Source organism: Candoia aspera, chromosome 4 (assembly GCF_035149785.1).
Source record: "Candoia aspera isolate rCanAsp1 chromosome 4, rCanAsp1.hap2, whole genome shotgun sequence".
Lineage (NCBI taxonomy): Eukaryota > Metazoa > Chordata > Lepidosauria > Squamata > Boidae > Candoia > Candoia aspera.
In genome coordinates, this window is record NC_086156.1 from 75,192,740 (window position 1) to 75,211,933 (window position 19,194).

Genomic DNA, 19,194 nt, shown 5'->3' on the forward strand with positions numbered 1-19,194 from the left:
AGCTAATGTCCATCATTACAGCTTGGGGCAATAAGCTCCATAAATTGTTTATGCATTGCATGAGGAAATAATACCGTTCGTTTTTCCCCCAGTCTTGCTGCTAATCAAATTTATGTTAAGCAGTGCTTCATTAGAGCCAGGGTTCAATTCTGGATAATGTAAAATCATAAAGAGAAGACATCTTAGGCATGGGCTGAAAGTTTTCATTCATAGTGCATCACCATGGTAGCTCATGCATGCCTGGGATTTGAAGGTGTGCATTGGCAGGTCGAAGGATTCCTGATATTATTGAACTTTAGCACCTTTATTATTTTTTAGGAAACAACAAATAATAATATTGCTGAAATGACTACTACCAGTATTTCATTCATACCACCACAACAAATATTTTCAAACATCCTAGGTGGGAAGGGGAACCTGCTGCATTAATATAGCCTCTATATTCAGTGCCACTGCTACTGTCCTCCCAAGGGGAAAAAAAATCAGGTTAAAAAAAACATAAGGAGACAAACTTTCAGTGGGCAATTACTGAGAAGGAAAAAGTGGATTGCCAGAGACCATTTGACAAGAGCTTGGCCAAGTGAAAGTTAAGGTGGACTCAGAGCTTGATTCAGAGCTGCTAGCCACAGCTGGTGCAGAAACGTGAGGTGGGAGAGGGAGAAAGTTGTATATTGTTGTAGATAAGCACTGTTAGATTGACACACATGAAATATCCTTAAAGCAAGGTGTGCAAAAATTAAATCCCTATTTTGCAATAACAGTCTTTTCTGTAAATTTAGCCAGTTTTCAGACATCAGCTTAGCTTGGCTTCTTGGATACAGGTTTTTGAATACTTTGGAATAGTTAATAAGCAAGGGGGAGGAGGAAGGACAGACTGGTGAGATTTACAAAATTGTTCTGCTCCATGAGGACTAGAAATATTGCTATTTAATTGGAAGCTAAGAGTCTCAGGATGTCAATATGCACCAGATAGTAGCTTATGCCTACACTTTCAACTATACAGCTCTAGTTATTATAATCTAGGATACATTAATTTACTGTCAAGTGGCATATTTTCTCAGCTATGAGCTTGGATAGATTCCAGCCTAGGGAAAAAAACAGTAGCATTTGTTAAAACCTAACTACAAGAACAAGCAAGCAACAGAAGTAACCAAGGCAGAACTGTGCTGGGATATCATTTGGACAAGGCCTTCATCATATTACCATAGTTCAAGTGCCAGTGGGGAAGGTGGTAGGATGAAATCACAAAACAAGAAATCCAACTTCAAAGGAAAAGATGACAAGCTTTCCATGGAAGCCAATTCTTAGAATGTGTCATCCCCTCCTGTCAGGGGGTGGATTTGATTTATGATGGATTTGATTTATCTGACAGCCTTTCACAGCCAATGAGCATTCTTGATCCTTGAAACTTGATGGTTCTGCCACTTCCATTTCTGGTTTCTGTCCTGAGGTTACACTTGTTGCTTCTCTTCATTGCCAGGATGGCACCCTGAGTGTGTTTCTTCTTTGTTCTGTGCCTCATTTACATGCTCCAGCTTTCTCCTATTCTGCAATTCCAGTGGCCAAGAAAGAGCTTATCACTCTTTCTTCTGCGCTTTAGTCCATTCCAGCATTAGATGGTCCATCAGTTCCGAGAACAGTGTTGGATTTTCAGCATTTCTTTCAAAGAATGTCTACAGACATTCATTGGTGTACATGGCCTAGCAATGTGAGTGACAAAAATGCTTCTTATCTTGGAAGAAGAGTGCGTTGATTCCTCTATGTCCAACTGATAAAGCTTCACACACAAACACACAAACACAGAAGAGAAGCAACTGGGGTACAGGCTGCATTAAAAATGGGGTCCCCTGTTAACATGTCTCATCTCTTCAACAATATTTGCATATCTTGATATTTTCCTTCCCTTCTGAGAAATACATCTATTTCCTAAATCTTAAGAAAGAAATGTTAAGATTCACTATAGAACTATAATTGACTGGAAGAAGAATATGTTACTTAAATCCTACAGGATCCATGTGTTGACAATCATGTATATTTACACCACTGGAATGTTTGGCAATGTGCAATTAATATATATACTTTGTGTGTGTGTGTGTATGTGTGTGTGTGTGTGTGTGTGTGTATACACACACACACACACACACACACACACACTCTGATTCATATAGATATAGGGATATCTTCCTCCAGATTCTGATGTTGTCCAATGTTTTTGGAAAGAATTTTTGGTTCCTCATTTGACTAATGGCAGCAGCACCCTGGGTGCTCAAACAGGCATCTGGACTTCATCATAGACATCTTGGCCTTCTGTCTCATCAAAAGTCACATTAGCATCATCAGCATCCAACTGGAAGGAAATAAGAGGAATACATTTAGAAGCCAAGTATGGCTCAGAAAACAGAGTGCTATACGTAAGCCTGGGAAATCTTCATCTTTTCATTTGCCAAGGATTAAGTGGTTTTGAATAGTCATTATACCTGAAGCTACCTATATATAGAATCAGATAATTAAAAATCTAGCTAGTACTGTCTACTCCATGGGTGTGCAGTCTTTAACACTACATTTGTAAGAGCTGTTCTCTCCAAGCCTTGGGTGTGGCTCTCAGTGGCTCTCCAAAAGTTCCCAGCAAAGTCCAATATTCAAAGAAAATACTGAAAAATGAAATGAAAAATATCAACTACATGGGGAACAGCTGTGATAGCTGCAGTTAATTAATTATATTTTACTTTTAATTAATTTTAAATCAAATGAAATCAAATTTAGATTTTATACTGTCTCCACCCACTTCATCCTTGCTGTCTACTTTGTAAAATACTGCCTCTGACATTCCACGCAAAAATTAAACATGGAACTAGGGATAAAAAAAATGGAACTTCTACAAGGCCAAAGAACAGGGGTATCTCTCCCAACCCCTTTGTTGAGTTCCTTTTAAGCTGGAGATGTCAGGGACTGAATCACAAAACACATGATTTTCTGCTGAGCATTTGAATCATCATGGAGAAAATATATCCATGCGGTCACTAAGAGTCAACAACATCTTGATGGCTTATTATCACTGTTATTATTTCACCAATTTCATATATATTCAACTGTCCTATGTAGTTCCTTAACTTCCTTATCCTTATGTTGTGGGGCATCCTCAGAAGGTGGTTGGAAGACAAATATAACACCTGCAAAATTCTTTGTATGTTATAAACATTATTAGGGATGATCTGAAGTGCACAGAAGTTCACAGATTTCCTTCTTGCACTGAAGAACCGGAGACCAAAATAATGCAAATGCTTTGTGTTCTCTCAGGTGCCTCAGATTTTGGATCCAGAGGCAAAAGAAACTTCGGCCCAATCTAATTCTTTGGAGCTGCCAGATATGAATGTGAGCGTTTCTTCAATCATGTCACCCTGCCATGACTAACAAAGGCAGTGGTCACTTTGCATGCATTATTGTAGTAATTTGGAAGAACCTAATCTTATACACAAATTTCCCTATTTAAGAGGCATAAAGATTCAATAAAATTTGAATGAGATTGACACAATGACAGATAATGCTGTTGGAATACCCCAGCAGATGACCATTCTGCTAGTAGACCTGTTCCAAAAGAGGAAATATTATTGTAGGGGAATGGTATGAATTATGGCATCATAGGAGAATTTTTCTGGGAGAGGCATATAGCTAGGGTATCTGCTCTGCCACTGATAATCCTTATTATCCATAAATGTGGCCAATTCCCTCTTAAAGCTCTTCAAGTTGGTGGCTGTGACATTTTGTGGAAGGAAATCGCAAACTTTAAATAAGACCTGCATGAAGACATATTTCCTTTGAGCCCACCAGTATTCATCTGCTTTGGGCAGCCCTGCATTTCAGAAGTTTGAGAGGCGAGCAAGCTGGGATATGTTGCTGCTCCATATGAATTGCAGGTGCACCCCTGGTACTCTTTTCTGGCTGTGGGTAAGCCTCAAGACTTCTCTGAAGGAAGTTAGCTGGCCATTACTGACCTTCATCTTGAAGAAAGCCTAGAAAATTTCAAAAGAATCCCAGAGTTCCTTGGAACACGGTATGAAAACGATGATATAGACCAGTATTTCTCAACCTTGGCAACTTTAAGATGTGTGGACTTCAACTCCCAGAATTCCCCAGCTGGCCATGTTAAGAAACACTGATGTAGACTAATAAGGGAAGCTCTCAGTTTCCTAAGCAATCATAAAGGCTATCATAAAAATCTTGGGTTGTTCTATTGCTTCTGTCATTTCAGGTGCAAGTGATGATCTCTGTGGCTGGTTGTTGGAGCATTCCAGGGGGATGAATGAGGTGCTGGGTTTTTAGTTTTTGCTTTATGATTTTTATGGTTTTGTGGTTTTGTTGTTGTGAGCTACTCAGAGTTGTGCTTTAAGATGGGCAGCCATACAATCTTTTCAATAAATACGTAAATACATAAATAAATAAGTTCCCCATCAGACGTTCCCATTGTTGAGGGAGAAGAGAGAGCACAACAGTACTTACACACTTGAGCTCAAGGTCTGTGAAAATGACAGGGAGCAGGAAGCGTCGAAGAGGGACCGTCAGGATGAGGATAAAAGGCAAGGCAAGGGAGGCTGGGCTGGATTTCACTCCCCACAGCAATCCTAGGCAGAGAATCTGGGTGAGGGTGAAGATGTGCATACGCCAGGACTTTACCTTGGGAATGAAAAGAAACAGGAACAGTTGGCAATATTAGCAGGCTCTCCCCCTCTTATTACTGGTCAGCATCATTATTAGTTTGACAATGGTATTATATTTGTGCGTGTGCGTGTGTGCACACATGTGTAAATAGCGCACCGTGCAAAGACGTATTTTTTATTTGTTTTTTACTTGATGCAATATATAAGTCCAGCCATTGTGGTTTGTTAACCATAGTACATGTCACACCATTATGTGCAAACTCAGCCACTGAGATTTCAACAACAAGGATAGCACAAATTATGGCTTAGTCTAGTATGCAAATTCAGCCATTGTGGCTTATGGCTTAATGTAGGTTTGAACATGACTATTGTGGCTTATTCAACATGCTAGAGTTAAAACCAAACATAACAGTATGAATCATGATCAAGTCACTGAAAATATTAGTGTCAAAATCTGGCCATCACAGATTTTCAAGATATCATGCAGAGGTCTTTCCCAGGCCTGCTACCTGAAGACTCTTTGGCTTTATATTAGACTGTGGGTCTTCCATATGCAAAACATTGTTTTTATCACTCAGCTACCAGCCCTCCTGGTCATATTTTGGTATATTTCAATGGTTGTGATCTAACAGCACACCAAGCCATAAATTAGCCAACCACTTTGTAGCCTATTAGCCAATAGTGTATTGTGCAAATACAGCTTTTGTGGTTAATCAGAAGTCAGATGCACAAAATGGCTTGATTGATGTACAATGCATCTGATGCATTCAAGTCAGAAGTGAGTTGCAGCTCACAGAAAAAGTAGGCTTTTTAATAAAATTTGTTAGTCAGAAAAGGTGCACCCAGACTCCTGATTTTTTGCTATCATTGACTAACACAGCTCTCCTCCTACAATGCCTTTGTGGTTAGTTTATGATTCAGTAGCTGTATTTCCATGATACACTTGTCCCATGGTCAACTTAACTAGAGATTTTACTCTGCCCAGTGTTTTGTAATCACACAGCCTGCTGAGCCTTATTGAACTAATTCCATTGGTTCAATTAATTAAACTATGACTAAATCAACCATGGCAAGCGAATCATGTGAACCCAACCGCCCGGTAGCTCATTTCTAAGCTGAGATGCTAGTCTTTCTGCCTGCCTGAAAGAGATCACACTCTTTCTTCTGGAAACTCTTTCCTCCTCTTTCCTATATCACTAAGCAACAGTATTTTTTGATGCATTTTTTCTTTGTAATTATGACTTCAAGCCTCCCAGTGCTAACTGATGGAACTGAAAACAGATTCTGAGGCTAAACCATGCTAAGTCCTAGTTTGATTTAAGCCTCTAATTTTAGTATGTTAAATTGGCTTTAAGTTAAACGTGAAGAAATTGTGCTCATGATCAGAGAGGTAGTAACTGGGGGGCTCAAACCTGCCTCTGTCTGCTGCTGTTAAGGTGCCTTCTTAATCCCACATTCCAAAATACGTGACAATCAGCTGCATGTTTATTCATTGGAGAAGCAAAGATATTTTTCATATTCTCAAAGGCATTTTTCTTTATACAGATTTTACATTTGTCAAGTGGAACCCTGACACTAAAAACAGATTCTAGAGTTGTATTCACGCAACATGCTATTAAAGAAGTCCATTTAAGAACATTTAAGACCACATGTGCCATCCATCTTATGTCCCTTCCTGCATCACTCACAGCTCTTTTAATGTCTCAGGCTTAGCATATTGTCAAAAACTGAAATGACCACAGTACTGAATTTGCAGAAACCAAAAATTTAAAGGTAGGCATTTTGTCAATTAAAAATTCTGGTTCCATAATCTTCCAGTGGTAGCCCTCTGAACTGGAAGTAGATATGCTTAAGACTTTGATAAAAGAATTGTGATACTTCTAACCAAACTTTCGTTTAGTGAGATAGGTAAACACAGCCCAGAAAGGGGTATATCATCTCCACTTAAATCTTTGGCTTGTCTATGGACACTTCCACATGGCACTGTTTTATTCTCCCAACCCCTCCAGTGTTTTGAACCTGCCCATACAACCATTCTCATTCTTGCCAATTCATTTGCAACACTGAGAAGAAGCAGAGAACGTTATAAGCAAATCGGTTCTGCTGCCAGCCATCCAATAGGAGAGGGCAAAAATCCTTGGTTGCTGCTTTGCTCCCTGAGCTACAGCTATCCCTGGAATAATCAAAATCAAGTGGCTTCTATATCACAGAAAGTGGAGGAGGGAATAAACTGCTTCCCTCACCTCAGGTTTTTTAGCTGTTCACAAACTATCTCTCCATGAAGATATTCTTCCTGCATATATATTTCTCTTGAAAGCAGTGATGAAGGCATGATGCCATAATTCTGTAGCCAAGCTCTCTTCCCAGCAGCTACAACCATGGCTATAGGGTTTCTGTGCAAAGTCTCTGTGTGGATGGGTATTGGAAGTGAGACAGGAATAGCCCACTTGAATCCAGAGGAGGAATGAGGCAAGAATGTTGATGTATACAGCTTATGTAAGCAGGGGTAATCAACACTGACAGGTGTTTTTTTTTACAAGGTTAGTAAAACCACCTAGAAACTGACAAGAAAGATCAAAATCTAGCTTACTGATAAATCTGAGTTCAAATGGCATGAGACAGGGTAAAGCAAGAGTTCCTGTAAATGGGAAAACAATTCACCCTCAAGCTTTGCAGAACTCCAGCATAACAAATTGCAGAACAGATTTGTATCTGCACTACAGCTAATGCAGAAGATCAGCTTGGCTTCCCAAGGAGGCAGAAGCAACATCAATACTCTATGTGGAAGTCATAGACAAGAATCCAGGACAAATCCTGAGGATTCAGCAGTGGATTTAGTGGAGCCTCTGAACCCAGCCAGTGAACTCTGGCACTTTTTGGAGGGTCTCCTGGATCCTGACTTGGCAGCTTTGGCGAGGTGGCAGAGCAAGATGGGCCCTGCGGGTGGAACCTCCCTACTGGAATGGAAGAGCGGCAGAGCACTCTGGTGGATCTCCTGTAGGCCCCAGTGGACAGTGGGGGCCTTTGGGGGGCTTTTTGGACCCCAGTCTAGACCCTTGTCTGGAGGTTGATGGCATGTCAATCTCCAGTGCTGCGGAGTGGGGCTTGGTGGCATGACGAACTTTGCCGATGCTGGAGGGGCCAGCCTGATACTGTATGGGACCCGGGTGGTGAAGTGGTCCTGGTGTGACATCCTTGTTGATTTTAAGAACATAGGGGTCTTAGTGGTTGGAATGGTGGATTAGTATTTCCCAATTTACTTAGGGCGGCAGAGAGTTTTCAAGGGCCCCTCAGTGTGAGTGTGGTACTCCCCTTCGGGGATGAGAGACTCTGTGGGAGTCTAGGGCTGTTTGGACTATGTGAGAGTACCCACCCCTGAGTGAGAGACAGGTGGTGGGTAGGAGTGGGTGGGGTACCCCCTACGACCAGTGAGAGAGGCTGAGGGGGGGCACAGTGAGGGTGTGGGGTGGTGGCTGGGCCCTAGCTGCGCCGAGAGTGGGAGCTGGTACACCGGGGGGGCCTACCATCACCCAAGGCTGGTTCAGTGTGAGAGGATGTGTGTGTGGGGGAGGGGAACCTTATTCCAACCCAGGGTTTCTGGAGGTCCAGGATTGGAGGCAAGTGGGCCTGGAAACTCTGGAGGCTGCAGGGCAGGTTACCCTATTGAGGTGGTGATGGGCTGGGGATGGTATGACGGGAACCGGAGGGCAGGCCATCTTTGGGGAAGACACCCCTGGTGTTTGTTACCGGTGGTGTGTTCCAGCCCTCCAGGTTCAGCCCCAGGCCCTGGACAGCAGATCCTTGAGGGCCCTGGTCTCCGGCTGCTGCTGCTGAATGCCAGGTCAGTCAATAACAAGGCCCCCTCATATGTGATCTGATCACTGAGGAGGGGGCAGAACTGACATGTATTACCGAGACCTGGCTGGGCCCAGAGGGGGGGTTAGCCCTCTCAGAAATGTGCCTGGCCGGGTTTCAGGTGTGGTACCAGCCGAGACACTGGGGCAGGGGAGGTGGGGTGGCGATTGTCATCTGAGAGTCTCTAGTGGCCTTCAGGGGCCCTGCTCCACAAGTGGCCGGTTGTGAGACCCTGTTCTTCAAGTTGGGTTCCTGAGAACAGTTGGGAGGGTTGCTGCTGTACCAACCTCCCTGCTGCATGGCAACCTCCCTGCCTGGGCTGCTGGAGGCTGTCTCAGGGTTTGCAGTGGAGTTCCCCAGGCTTATGGTTCTGGGGGACTTCAACCTGCCATCCCTGGGGCGTGCCTCAGAGGTGACTCAGGAGTTCATGGCTACCATGGCAGCCATGGGCCTGTCCCAGATTATTTGGGACCCAACTCAAGACAGTGGTCTCACTCCAGACTTGGTTTTCTTGTCGGAGCAGTGGCAATGTGATCTGAGGGGAGAGCTAGATCTGTCCCCGTTGTCATGGTCAGACCACACCCTGGTGGCCCTGAGATTCTTTTGTGCTGCCCCACTCCGCAGGGAGGGAGGACCCATTCGATTGGTCCACCCCTGGTGACTGATGGACCCGGTAGAGTTTCAGAGGGAGCTGGGGGTTATACCCAAGGATCTACTGCATGGTCCAGTGGAGGTCCTAGCCGCAGCCTGGAATAGGGAGGCAGCTGGGGCCTTGGACAGGATTGCGCCTATGCGGCCTCTCTTGTCCCATTCAGCCCAACATTCCCCATGGTTCACGGAGGAGTTGAGGGTTCTGAAGAGGGTTAGGAGACATCTAGAGCGCCACTGGAGGAAGACAAAGGCCGAATCTGACCGAACACAAGCTACAGCTGCTATTAAGGCCTACCTTGTGGCGATAAGAGTGGAGAAACATCAATATTTCTCTGCTCTTATTGCGTCTGCAGATTGCCGCCCGGCGGCCCTGTTTAAGATCACTTGTTCCCTTTTGGGTAAGGTGGATTCAGTTACCCACCTACAAGGCCATGTGGAGGAGTTTTCTGGGCATCTGCAGGATAAAATTGCTCAGATCCATTCCAGGTTGGACTCTATGCGTGAGGCATAGTTTGAGGAGATGCCAAGGGAGTGTACTTACCATGTTATCTGGGACCCATTTGATCTAGCTGGGCCTGAGGAAGTGCACAGGTCCTCCAGATTGTGAATGCTACCATATGTCATCTAGACCCATGCCCTCCCTGGCTGGTAAAATCAGCCCGGGAGGTGACATGTGGTTGGGTCCGGCCAGGGCCACAACTAGGGTCTGTGTCACCCGGGGCAAACATGGATTCTGCGCCCATTTTGGTGCCCCCCAGCGCGGTGCCTGGGTCACATGCTCCGCTTGCCCCCCCCAGTTGCGGCCCTGGGCCCAGCGATGGTTAAAACATCCTTGAGAGATGGGGTGTTTCCGGCTGCCTTCAAGGAAGCAGTGATACACCCCCTCCTCAAGAAACCATCACTGGACCCTACTGTGTTGGACAATTTTCGTCCTGTCTCCCACCTACCCTTTCTGGGGAAGGTGGTTGAGAAAGTGGCGGTGTTACAACTCCAGAGGATTCTGGATGAAGGGCAACAGCTCTTCCTGGGGGTGGTTGGCACCATAGTGCCCTCCCCATTGAATGAGAGCTTTTCGCCACAAGGATCATATATTTATCTATTTACAGTGATAGCCTGTATAGTAATTTACGTTTTATGGTTTTAATTTGTGTAGTTTGTTGTAAACCGTTCAGAGTCCCCCTTTGGGGGAGATGGGAGGTGACAGAAATTTGAAATATAAATAAATAGATAAATAAATAAATGTTTGGGGAGCAAGGTTCTGGACCCATGGATTTATCTGTTTCCCCCACTTCAGCAATTATCAAGATCACAATTCAAGAAAAATGTATTAGCTGTGCCTCCAAAGCTTACTTTTGTAACATAAGACACATCCGGATGGTATTTGGGTGGCTTCAGCATGAGAAGGATGCGATCGTATAGCTGAATCCCACTGAGAGATGTCACCCCCATGTAAAGGAAGATGCCAAAGAGTACTGCAAGTGGAATCAACTTCAGGATGGGCTCCATGAGTATGGAGAGGCCTGTAGGTAAGCAAAAGGCAATGCTGCAGTTCAAAGAGATTTAATTAAAAAAATTAAATATAATTAAAGATTAAAGACATACACATGCATGGCTCCAATTGGAATGCAAAAATGGTAGAATTCTCCTTCCCCACTGGAAGAGAGAATGAAAGCAATCTTGCCTACCATTCTTCTTACCCATATCTGCTGGATACAACCAGATACTCTTAAGCAGAGCACGAAGTCAGTAATCAGTCTTCCGGGTGACAAGGATCCAGTTTTGGCTTATCAAAGGTATATATTTCCTCTGAATGTGAGAGGTGTCCTTTTCCATATTGTGTTAAGCAGACATACATCCAGCTATTGTAAAAATGATCACAACTACTTATGGCAACAGGAGGGATGATGGGAATAGGGAGTTACTCAGAGTTTGTATATCTATAACCTAGCAAGTTCAACATGTACACTGCAATTAAACCCTTTTCAAATGCTTAAGACAACATGATAAACTCCAGGGAGATAACGTAAAGGAGGTTCAGCTGTTATTATCTGCATTCACCATTTACTGTCAAAAAAAAAAAGACACCTCACTTTTTCCTATCACATCTGCTTTATAAGTGAACAGGACATAGGCTGTGTCAGGCTAATCCTTTGACAATCACTCAAGGTGCTGGTGATTACTTTTAAAGTCCTACATGGCAAAGAACAAGGTTACTCGAGGGACCATCTTCTCCCAAGAATATTTGCCCACCCCACACGGTCCCACAGGGAGGGCACACTCCAGATTCTTTCTTTTAAACCTTGTCATCTTATGGGTCCTAGGAAACATGCCTTTTCTGTGATTGCCCCTGCTGTATCATCTCCCCCCACCACCACCACTGTTCAACAGGCCCCAACTCTTCTCGCCTTTAGGAAAGCCCTTAAGACCTGGCTCTTTCCCAAGGCATTAGGGGCTGGCTGAGTGGTAGTCCCTCCTGTGGTTGTTCTGTTGTGGGGTTGGTCGCCATTTTACAGTTACATTTTATATTTTGTATTTATCTATTGTCTGTTTGTTGTAGATGGTTTTCTTTGTTTTTTCTTCTTTTTAATTTGTTGTCCGTTTATGCTGTATGCCGCCCAGAGTCACACTGTCCGAGCTGGGCAGCCTTATAAAATTTGAAATAAATAAATAAAACACATGAATGAAATCGATGGAACCTTTTGCAGAAGAACTCACCTACAAGTATAGCCACCAGGAAGCCAGTCACCCTCTGTTCTTTGACCTCCTGGATGCAGGCCTTTTCTCCTGGCACGGTAGTCTTGGACATAACTGTCAGAGCATTAGCATGTGTGACAGTCCTCACTGTGGTGGCACTCAGCCAGGGCATGCCCAAAAGTGGTGCAATACCTCCCATGCCAACAATAAGGAGGAGATCGAGATGGAAACCTGAACCCTTCACCATCTTCCTCTCAGGTTTGCTTACAATCAGCCTGAAGCAGAAGCAAAATCAAAACAGAGTATTTGCTTGCTATTTTAATATTGTATTACAGACCTGATATCTCTACTATCAGGTTCTACCAAAATAACTTTGTCAAACTTATATCTACATATTTTATTTTGCAGTTGATATGGAATCAGTGTAAAATTGGAATCACATAATCACCCATTTCTTGTTTAAACCCATGAGGCATTTCTTGCATCCTGATTTCCTTTCCCTGTCTTTTCTCTTTTTATCTATCCTATGCCCTTTTGCCATATTTCATCCCTGGGTCAGTCCTCACTTATCTTCATTTTATCCCATCTTATCTTTTTCATCAATTTCTTACGTGGTAATCTGTGTCTCTAAGAAGATGAGAATGAAAACCAGGAGAGCTGGCAACGCTGCAGCAAACATCATCCATATGGGGAATCCATTTCCTAATGGATGGATAAACCAACCCCGCTTTTCAGGATTGGAGACTTGAAGGCCTTTGGGGACCTTCAATTTCTGGGAGAAGCAAGAGAACAAGAGAAAAATCAATGGACTCTATATCTGTTGGTATCCTGCCCATCCCACTAAGGAAAATAGGACCAGCCTGGTCATTAAACATGATTTATTTTATTTATTAAATTTCTCTGCTGCCCGTCTCGTACACAATGACTCTGGGCGGCTTACAATACTAAAAATAACGAGTCACTAAAACAATTCAATAAAAATAGATAAAAAATACAAATACAAAGTCTAAAATATAAAATATAGCAAATAAAATATACAATTCAAGATGGGAAGCTTTTAATCTAGGCATCCTCATGGGGCCAACCACCCCCATGAATGGCTGTCCCCCCTCCTATTCCAGGCCAGGTGGCATAGCCATGTTTTTACTCCCTTCTGAAAGGCCAGGAGTAATAAAATAGTTCCCTTAGGAGATGGATGCCAAAGAGGAAGATTGGATGGGCTTTGTGAATTTCACGATCCTCTTCATTCTCTGTCCCCTACAAGCCTGCTGCCCTCTGATGCAGTGTAAGAATTTTTCCACCTGTAATGTTGAAATCAGATTCAACGGCCAGTGCAGCCAACTTCTATATTTGGAATGGTGGGCAAGGGGTCATACTATCCTTTTACTTTAAGTCTCTTAGGCAAACTCACTTGAAAAACAATCAGGTTAACCCTTCGAAGAGGAGGATTGTATATGAGCACCTTCCTTCCCTTCTGCACAGAAGGGGCATTTATGCACCAACCCACTAGACTAAAAGCAAAAGAAGTAGAGGGGAGGGGCTGCATTGAGAAATAAGTGTTGTTCACCTGAGTGTAGGTATCTTTAATAAACTTATCTGCCAATGTCATGATGAAGATGGCAATAGGGACACCAAAGTCACCAATCACTCGTCGAAGCTGTCAAAAAAACAAGAAGTATGTAAAGGAGATAGGGAAGAGGAAGGGCAGATATATCAGAAGATAGAGCAGAAATTCTCAGCTTCCAGGTTGCCATCCACACTGGCATTTGAAAGAAAAGGTAATAATGCATTAGAAAGTCTGCTCTAAAATCCAAGTCATAGCCTTCTCTATCTGCATGCATACTGAGAACAGGGGATTCAGACAAACAAACAAACAAACAAACAAACATTGTTCTCACAGGAAATTTCCCCGTTAGTAACTTATAGCACTTTTACAATGTCACTCAGCCATCACTGTAATGATATAAAGCTTTTCCTCATTACTATTATTTTGGCACCATTATGGCTTGTTGACTCTAAAGGATGCTAGAAATTGCGAGTGTGGAAATGACCACAGACTGAGCTATTAATGCAGGGTTGAAACCCGTGGCCCTCCAGATAATGCTAAACTCCCAGCAGCCCCAGCTGCCATGACCAATCCTCAGAGATCTGCAAACTGTAATTCAGCTACACCCTCAAGCTTCTTATCTCCATGCTAATGTATTTTTTTTCTAAACCTAAATGGTGATAATGAAACAGATATCTGTACATTGGGGGAGGAAATCTCATAAATAATACATTGGAACTTTTATCTGAAATATGCCAAGAATAAATTGTGCAATTTATCTACACTTTGCTACTTAAGCCAATACATGTACTCTATACAAAAATGCCCGACTTCTCTTGCAGCAGAATACATTCTGTGTACATTTATACAGAAATGCTGTTTTAACTGAGATTTATTTTCCGATTAGCAGGTATGATAGAATGGCAGTCTTACTGAATTTCACAGGGATTACTTCCAAGTTTTTAACCCGTATCTATCTGCATCTGCATCTATGGAAGTAATCCTTGTGAATTCCATATACAACCTTGGAAGTAATCCCTGTGAATCCTATATACAGAATTGCAATGTTAGACATTAGAAGAAAAGAGCTCTGCAGGATGCCGAAGTCCCCTCCCTTTGTTTAAAAGCTATATATTTTTTTACTTCTGAGATTTCCCTATGTACAGTATCTGTAATTTTTAAATCTGCCTTTGTAGATTTAAACATTAGTAAGTAGGTTTTTAAACTGAAAGCCTTATGTTCAATACATATTTTTGTATGCTCAATGCAAACTATCCAATCCTGTGGTTGTCCATTTAAATATCAGCATGAATTTTGCACAAAGGCAGTCTATTTTTATTTATTCTTGGGAGAGTCACCCAGTGAAATAACCTTATTATTGCTTATTAATGCAATCCTAGGCATACTTATTCAGTAGTAAGCCTCTTCGAATTCAATAAGATTTATTTCCAAGTAAGTGGATTTCAATCTAAGTGAATTGCAGCCCTGTTGATTATTAAATACTTTAGATTTTCTATTATAATAATTGTAAATTAAGCTGATAATTAAAACCTTTCTCCCAGCATCCCACAGCTTCAATTTATAGTGCATTTGATTCCAACTATGGATGGAACACAGCAGACTAAACCCCTGTGGGCAAGCACAGATTTAAGCTCCTTTCTTCCTAAAGTCTTATGTATGCAAAAATTCTATTTCATCCAAGAGCTAAACACGATTTACCCTGCCAGGGAAAAAACTGCTGTTCTTGAACTTGCGCAAGAAAAAAGCAGTGAAAAATGTTCCTGCCATGAGCACCAGAGAAAGCAGAGCAGTATTGGGTGCAGGATCACTTGGTTCTTCATCTCTGGAAAGAGTGATGTTTTTATATGCTTCTTTCAGAGGGTGCTCTTTAAAAATCTGCAATGGGAGGAAAATAGGTTAGAAAGCTGAACAGGCAGGAAAATGAACTTTTTTGACACTAAGATTACCTAGTATGCACTCATCAGCTTGTTGCTTCATTAGGCAGAGAAGTTCCTAGCCACCTCTACCAAACATAGTTTTTAATGACCTACATGAAAATCTATTTTATTTATTTCAAATATTTATATAGTACCTTTCATAAAAAATGATTCCAGGGCAGTTCATAGCAACTCACCAATTAAAAATACAATCCCCTTAAAACAAAGAACTAAAAGTGGCAGATAAAACATATAGATACCACAGATTGGAACAGATCAGGTTTTGCTGATTTCTACAAGATAGAGATGGTAGCAAGCACACCTCTGCCATTTGGTATTTAACTAGGTTACCGCAACCAACAAATGTCTCCCGTCTGTTTTCCATCCAAGCTAAGGGGAAAAGGACTGGTCACCATCAACAGATAATTTAAAGTAGGGGTGGACTAAAATAGGATTAGGTACTCTTTTATGCACTGGCATCCCAAGGCTTTTAAGATTTTGAAATCTAGTACTGTGATGTGAATTGGACCTGGAAACAAACAGGCAGTTAGTGGCAGTCCCTTAAAATTGGTAATATGAAATCAAGCTAATTTTGGTGGCTGTCTTCTGTACAACTGCAGCTTCTGAAGAATTTTTGGTGGCAGATCCCCAAACTATGCAGTGCAGTATTTCTGCTATGAGGTTCGCAGGAAGAACCACATGATCCCTGTCTCAGAATGATCACAACTGGCTGATCAGCCGTATTTAGCAAAATGCTTTCACTATCTATTGACAAAGATGGCTCCAGGAGACTGTAGCTCAAATCTTGTTATTTTTGCAATAACATGATAAAATTATCCAACTGTAGGAACCATCCATCCTCAAAGCCACATGGACGCTAAAAGTAGAGCAGTGGCAACACTTTTTGAAATTGATTTTAGATCCTAGAAAGGACCTCCAGATATGTTGGATTATAACTCCCATAATTTCCAATGAGAAAAGTTCATGCAAGCTAGGAATTCTGGGGAGTCCCAGTCAAAACACACTCAGAGGGCACCAGATCAGGAAAAAATGCTTTATGTTCAAAATTGTAGAGGCTTAGGACTGACCACAAGGAGGCCAATCACTACTGAGAACAAGATGCAGGAATAAATAGATCCTTGGTCTGATGCAGCAGGATTTATAGCCTTATTCCAGTTGGCAATAAGGGGATTCTTCAAAAACTGGTTTCTGGAATAATGTTATATTGGATGAGATTTCAGGTTAAAAGTGGTTTGGAAACAGATACTTTCTTCTCTGTGATGGGATTTATGGTATGAAGAGAACTGATCCTTCCCTGCTTCCTTGCTGTCAATGGCTTATATATATATATCACTGATAGGCAAGGTTAGAAAAAGGGGGAAAAAAGCATTTCCTTTGCCCCAGTAAAAGTTTTTTCTCCTCCTACTATTTTTTATCAGTCACATCCAGGGAACAAACACATGTTCTAATCTGTCATTTATTTATCATCATTTATCCTTGAATAAGGGGTGACTAAAATAGGAAACCACACATTACATAAATCATGTCCATTCTTCTTTAAATTTACCTTCTACTTTGTGGCAATATGGGCATATTCCTAAATATAGAAGAATGTGGAAATGCATTCAACTCTTTTTTCCCCCTAATGTAAAGCATTTCTGTCAAGAGTACTGTGTGGGAAACTTACTCTGAAGGCTTTGCAATAAGATTGACTCCTGTAGGAATGGATTTCCTGGTAGCTAGCAGGACACAGCATATACTGATGGTTAGCTACAGTTCCTCCTTTCTCTTATGCTCACCCATAGCTTAACTATATTTATCCAATTAACCTGATGTTGAAGCTTTGCATAATGCAGGAACCAAATACTAGCTGCACAGGTTAGGTTCTCCCTGTGGTATGCAAGGACACATAGTTTGTTCATGCTAAACACAGATAATATCTAACAAACAGATTGTGCTTTTTAAAATAAAATGGAAGAGTACAACATTTATGTGTGGGTTCAAAAATAAAGCAGGCAAGCAAACAAGCAAAGGAGTTATGGAAACTGTAAGCAATTACTATTGTGTTTTGCCAGCTACCAGCCAATGAGAGAGGGCAGCTTGGTGGCGGCAGTGGCAGTAGCAGCGGCCTTTGCAGAACTACCAAAAGTAATCAAAGTTGCAATGGCCCCCCAAGGGGGGGGGCAAGCAGAGCAACAGGCAAAAGTGGGTATGTGATGCTATTTAAGATGTTCTTCCCTTGCTTCAGCCTTCAAATGGCATCATGCTCCCCACTGGTATTTATCATCTCCAATCCTTTCTCTACTTATTTTTCCCTGAACATTTTCCCAGGAGGTCCCTTAGCCTCTCCCAAACACTGTACATCCAATACATTCTCTGCCTGTGCAAAACTGCTACTCTTCATTAATAGGATACTCAAAGCCTGCCTGCAGGTGCTGGTTTCATCCTGCACATATGTGCAAATGCTGTGCAAAGTAAGCTTAGGAGTTGTGGGTTAAGAGGGCAGGTCTTCTCATGGACAGTTACCTGCTAAAGGGCAGGAAACAGGATAAGAATAATTGGACATCAAGAGATTACTTCTTGAAGTAGGAGGATTCCCATGGTGACGGATTTTTTTTGCTATTCTGTGTTCTTTGTGTAACTGAAACAGAGGCAATTGCTATAGCAGTTGAGTAACAGGTTGTTGGTACTGAAGCATAATTAGAATAAAAGGCTCCAATACACATTTCCAAATTTAACCAGTGCATTCAAAAAATTGCTATCTGTGCCTATTTCAGTAACTTCAGCAGAGTAATTTTTTGGGTGGAATTGAGTAATAAAAAGCTATCTGAGATTTACAGTGAGACAAGAGGAATTGACTGGTCTGACAAGAACTGCAGTTCAAAGGGCTCAGATTCTGAATGCTGATAAACTAACAGCAATATTTACAGGACAGAAAGTAAGTAACAAATCATCTCATATAAAAACAGTTTCTCTTTCTGTACCAAAGAAGAATTTAGTTTTTGAAATATAAAAGTAGGAAGTATTTAGATATCTCTTCCAGGTACATTTTTAATTTTTAGTGCAGATTCTGGAGGTATTCCATTTTGAAAACACGGTGTTAACATCTCTTTTTGTAGGAATCCATCAGTGTTAATCTAAGACTGTGCGAAGGAAAAGTGCCAAATCAGGTGTTGCTTTGGGCCTCCAAATTCCTTAAATTCCCCTGAGGAGTTGCTGGGGAAAGTGCTAGAACATTAGTATTGGGATGAGAAAAGGAACATTTATGAAATCATATTTCCCTGTGATTTCTTGAGCCATCTACCTAAGTTTAGTGATTATGCAAGAATGATTTCTATGGTATCTACCCTGCCCAGATGTTTTCCCCAGCTGCCCCATCATGTGCTTAGTACATTTTTAGAGGAAATACCCAATGCTTGGAGCTCTTCAGTGTTTTCTGGATTGCCTTGACAAAATCTGTCAGCTGCCTTATTTACTTAATCCTTGAGGTCCTTCTGTCTCAGTTAGTATGGCAGGATTCTGCATATATTGTAAGTCTACTATCAGAGACTCAGTTAAGACCCCTGTTATTAGATATGAATAAATTACATTTTGATGTATTTGTGTATCCCTCTGAAAATAGGCGTTGAAAGGAGATATTTAATTAATTAATATAGCCGCCCATCTCAGACCAGTGACTCTGGGCGGATATAGACATACCTTAATAAATAAAAACTGTATTTGATGTAGTGGCTAAAGACACTAGACTAAGAGTGGGGAGACTTGAATTCTAGTCCTCCTTTAGGCAGAGAAGCCAGCCAGGTGATTTTAGGCCAGTCACTTTCTCTCAGCCCTAGACTGGGAAATTAAAAAAACA

The 19,194-nt window shown here is 41.9% G+C and overlaps 1 protein-coding gene across 1 annotated transcript in view; it reads right to left on the minus strand.

Moving 5' to 3' along the window:
* Window positions 1-2,128: 2,128 nt before the first annotated feature.
* The window catches only part of SLC4A1 (solute carrier family 4 member 1 (Diego blood group)), a 56,836-nt gene continuing 39,770 nt past the window's right edge, over window positions 2,129-19,194 (minus strand). The window contains exons 14-20 of the mRNA XM_063300635.1: window positions 15,121-15,297; window positions 13,423-13,512; window positions 12,467-12,627; window positions 11,877-12,130; window positions 10,512-10,681; window positions 4,498-4,671; window positions 2,129-2,347 (exon numbers count right to left, since the gene is read on the minus strand). Coding sequence (XP_063156705.1) covers window positions 2,267-2,347; window positions 4,498-4,671; window positions 10,512-10,681; window positions 11,877-12,130; window positions 12,467-12,627; window positions 13,423-13,512; window positions 15,121-15,297 — 1,107 coding nt within the window. The 3' untranslated portion in view covers window positions 2,129-2,266. The remainder of the gene's footprint in view (window positions 2,348-4,497; window positions 4,672-10,511; window positions 10,682-11,876; window positions 12,131-12,466; window positions 12,628-13,422; window positions 13,513-15,120; window positions 15,298-19,194) is intronic.